Genomic DNA, 4,887 nt, shown 5'->3' with positions numbered 1-4,887 from the left:
TTTATTTTAACTTATTGTTGCTTACCTTTGTTATATATTTCGACCAAAAAAAACTATTTGTTGCTTACCTTGGTTATTAATTGCTAACCTTTACGATACCAACTCACAAAAAAGGGAACGTGACTACTTACTATTAGTACTATACTCAAGAAAAAACAAAGAATATTTCTCAAACAAAAAAAAACAAGGAAATATAGAAGCAAATAATTTTTTATGTACACCGACATTCGGTCTCCGCTTAAATTGTTGGTAAATATATATAAATTGGTATTAATAATAAGCTTAAATTGTAATGTTCTTCAAAAATATTGGATGATTTGAAATCGAAGCCTTATCTTGAAATTTATACAAAATGGTAGGAACCAGAGAAGCATAGGATGCAATCAGGAAGGCATGTGGAGTCAGTGGAAACAGCTGAAGAGTCCACCTTTGATTATTACAGTTTTTCTTGGTTTTAGTTTGTGGTCCGAAACATCGACCCCTTCCCTCTGCTTCTTCGTTTCTCTATTGTTTGTTTTTTAATGATTTTTTAATATAATATAAAGATTCACTGTATATGGGTTTACAAAGTGGACATAAGTTTTTTTTTTCTCAACATCGTACTTATTATCTGTTTTTGTTCAAAACAACAATGTAACAGAAAACCGACCATTCATAAATCAATAGAAAATCGCGGTCCTAATCAGTAAATATATTGATTGTCATGTGCTAAAACATACACCAACGTAAATTTATTTTTGAAAAATTTATACACAAAACTAATAAAATTAGGCAAAATCATGCATTTTGTTAGTCAAACGTTTGTTAATAATGACATGTCATTGCTAAAACATACACCAATTTATTTAAATTTTCATATACTCCTTTTGTTTCTGAATAAGTGTCATTTTAGAGTTATGCACACAGATTGAGAAATTATTAAATTTTGCTTATTTTCCATACAAAACATTATTACCCATACATCTCAACCAATAAAAAAATAAAATATAGAATAAAATTAATAAATTTTGCATTGAAATACTAAAACTACACTTTTTTGCAACGAAAAAAATCATCACAACGACACTTAATATGAAACGGAAGGAGTATAAACTAATAAAATTTGGCAAAAATCATACATTAACCTCTTTTTTAGTCAAATGTTTGTTCACGATGACATGTCATTAATATTAACATAAACTTATGTGTCATGATGCAAGCTAAACTGTCTATTACAATTTAAAATAATAAATACTCCCTCTGTTTTTTAAAGATGTATGTTTTAGGAATTTTTTTTGTTTCAAAAAGATGTATTTTTCATATTTTCAATGTAATTTTTGTCAACTAATTATGAATAATTGTGAATCTCAAAAACATTAATTGCATTTCTTGAAATTTTATTGGTTTAGAAATATAGGAAATATAAAATAACAAAAAACTATGCACTAATAAGTAAATTTTAATATATTTTATTAAAAAGTGTGAAAATCTTAAAACATGTATTATTTAAAAACAGAGGGAGTATTATTTTTTACTTTGACAAAACCGGTTAGAGGAAGGATTCGAATCTTTGTTGAATCAATAACTATTTTGACACTCGGCCCCTCTAACAACTCTACTCGTTGTATGTTCTATTGTTTAACTATATATCTACTAAATATTTAATTCTGATTCTCTAATCTTTCAAAACCTACGATCATATTTTTTTTTAATTATACAGAGGTATTCTGGCTCCACAGAAGTGGTCCAGACTAGTCACGTGTTGCCACATGTCGGTCATCTGTCCCTGGCGATGCCGAAATGTTAATTGTCCAGTGGCCAGGATTCGAACAATCAATTTCGACGGAATCAACTTCCTCTAATCTAGTTCGAACCAGAGGGTAAGACTCGGAATGAAGCATCGAAGGTTTCGAGAAGAAGACGTGAATAGTCGCTAGAGATTTGAAGCACATGGTCGCCGGAGATCTGAAGTGGAGCCACAAACGAAATCACCAACATACTGAATCTTCATCAACTCATAATCCAACCTATCTTTGTAATATAAAAAGCTATTTAAAAGCAATTCACGGATCTCAGATTCTTTTGCTTCAATGAAGAAAGAGCACCACCTCATTTTTTTTTCATTTTCAAGGTGTTTTCTAGATTCATGTATTATTATCGTGGAGAAGAAGCGAAAGAGAAGCTTTAAATCTTTGTTTTGAATAATCCAGAATCAATTTAATTTACCGGAACAAGAAGAAAATTAGAATTAAATATTTATTTTCGTTATAATAAAAATAATTGAAAATAAATAACGAATCGGTTTGTCACAGTGGTTGAGTGTTAGTATAATCATTAATTCCACAAAGTTTTGAATCCTCCCTCTAACAAGTTTTACGACATATTTTTTTAATATTTATTATTTTAAATCGTAATAGATAGCTCAACTTACATTATGACACACAATCTTTCGTTAATGACATGTCATCATCACCAAACATTTGACTAGTGGAAAAAGATCAATGCATGATTTAATCTAATTTTATTAGTTTATGTACGTAATTTAAAATAGATCTATGTTGATGTATGTTTAACTATATTATCAATATATTTACTGATCGGAACCACGACTCTTTGTTGATATATTGATGGTCCATTTCCTTATCATTAACCAAAAATTTTACAAAGAGATCATACCTCACTGTAGACAATGGTTTTACAAGTGGACAGAAGTTCGGTTAAACGTGTTACGTTAACACTTCAATATTATCATATTGTATATTTATTTTTTGAGTAAAAATATATATATTGTATATCTTGCTGCTTGTGATCGCGCATGAAGTAACACGTTATGTGATATTTGAATAATTCACTAACAACTTGGATAAAATCATAAATGTCCCCACGCTCTATAAACAAAGAAATTGGGAAATAATGGGAGAATGTATCAAGATAACACATAAAGTAGAGACAATAAAGAGCACAATATACGAACTTAGAGAATTATGCAACAATTCGAATAAAACCTTAATCAACCTCGAAGGTTGAGATTGAAACCCGAATTAATCAACAACATCAGACAGCATGCATGAACCAAAAATTCAGTAGTTATCTTATCTAGATATTAAAATATTTCCAACCACAAATAGTGAAAGGAAGATCAACATCAGACCGTCCTTTAAACAAATTCCTCACATACTCGTCCCTTTGGACCCCACATTTTCACATGCTTTGGAAATATATTCTCATTTTTAACTAGTGAAAATGAATTTTAGTAAGATTTATTTATCTCTGACCAAAAAAAAAGAAAAAAAGTAAGATTTATTTATCTAAATTACTCCTCGGTTTGTTTTTTGTTCGTTTGATAGGAAAATATTTTAGAGCCAAGCCAGATGAAGACCAAGCTGTCGCCTTCGAGTCTCCACATTCTATCAATTATGCAACAAATTAAATGTTTGCTTCATCTTTTTTTTTTTTTTTTGTAACTGTGTTTGCTTCATCTTAATGCACAACAAAACGCTACTAACTAAAAAAAAAAGGTTATGACCCGTAGCAAACACGCAAGTTATTCGGACATCAAACACATCATAATCTCCTCAACGCCTCGATATCATCATCTACCATTCTCTATGTATACACACAAACATGTGTCATGTGGGTGCGCATAACTTCGTGTAAATACGTTCTAAATTTCGTATACTCATTTTGTAGTATCAAAATTCCCACTCGCCATCGTCCTCGATAAACACCCCAACCAAGTTCCATGAACCCTCGCTCACTCTATTCAGACTCACCCTTCATTGTGAAAACACACACAAAAAGGATCCAAAGATCAAAGTAAAATATATACCCATTTAATTTTCGAAGATTTTGAGGAGAATGGCGATGAAGAAAGCAAGCAAGCTAGCACAAAAGGCAGTGATCAAGCAAATCTTGAAGAGATGCTCGAGCTTGGGGAAGAAACAGAGTAATGCATACAGTGAAGACGAAAACGGGCATCCTCTTGACGTACCTAAAGGCCATTTTGTCGTCTATGTTGGAGAGAATCGGGTCAGGTACGTTGTGCCCATTTCGTTTTTGACCCGAGCCGAGTTCCAGCTTCTTCTCCAGCAAGCAGAAGAAGAGTTTGGTTTTGATCACGAAATGGGTCTCACTATCCCTTGTGAAGAAGCCGTTTTCCGATCTCTCACCTCCATGCTCCGATAAACATAAATTTTGGGGTTTTGCTTCTCCTTTTTTAATTATATATTTGGGATGGTTAATTAGGATGAGAGAGGGGAAGCTAGCTGCTGAGTAAATGCTTATATGTTCTAGCAAACTAATTTTTGTATGTTTTGTCTAATGTATGGGTTTAGTGTTGTATTAGAGTGAGACCTAACCCTTAGATAATAGACCCAATGATAATGATTTATATTGGTTCTCTTTTTTAGTTTTGTCGGAAACAAAACAAATTTCTGGTGAAGATCACTCTCATGGTGGTGTGGTTGTTGAGTGTGTACCTTGTGAGAGAGATTTTAACATTGATGAATGGGACTTTTGATATTACCAGAGCTATTAGTCCGGGTTTTCTTTTCCATAAACTAATGAATTGTTGTGTAATGTGATTTATATGAATCTAAGTCTCAGACCATTTCTAACGGTTTCCTTTACTTTTAATTTTAACTCTAAAAATTGAATACTTCAAAAATAGAGAAGCGTTTTGTACAAATGGTTACCTATATTTTTATTCTAAAAAAATGGAATATTTCAAATATTTTTTCTATCTATTTATTAACTTATTATACAATTCATATCTTTTACAATATATAAATTATATCCTTTCATTTTATTTTATAACAATATACGTATCACAATTACACTATTTATACAACTAAATTATTATATTAAAACTAAAATTTTGTTGCAACACAATAGGGGTTTTAAGTATAT

At 31.0% G+C, this 4,887-nt stretch overlaps 1 protein-coding gene across 1 annotated transcript; it reads left to right on the top strand.

Annotated features, from left to right (window-relative positions):
* The first annotated feature begins 3,499 nt into the window (after nt 1–3,499).
* On the top strand, nt 3,500–4,579 carry LOC108816433 (protein SMALL AUXIN UP-REGULATED RNA 51-like). Its single transcript, XM_018589003.2, has one exon. The coding sequence runs from the start codon at nt 3,838–3,840 to the stop codon at nt 4,162–4,164; it is 327 nt and encodes a 108-aa protein (XP_018444505.1). The 5' UTR covers nt 3,500–3,837; the 3' UTR covers nt 4,165–4,579.
* Nucleotides 4,580–4,887: the final 308 nt, after the last annotated feature.

This window comes from Raphanus sativus, unplaced genomic scaffold (assembly GCF_000801105.2).
Source record: "Raphanus sativus cultivar WK10039 unplaced genomic scaffold, ASM80110v3 Scaffold2005, whole genome shotgun sequence".
Lineage (NCBI taxonomy): Eukaryota > Viridiplantae > Streptophyta > Magnoliopsida > Brassicales > Brassicaceae > Raphanus > Raphanus sativus.
This window is presented reverse-complemented; position numbering and strand designations above follow the sequence as displayed.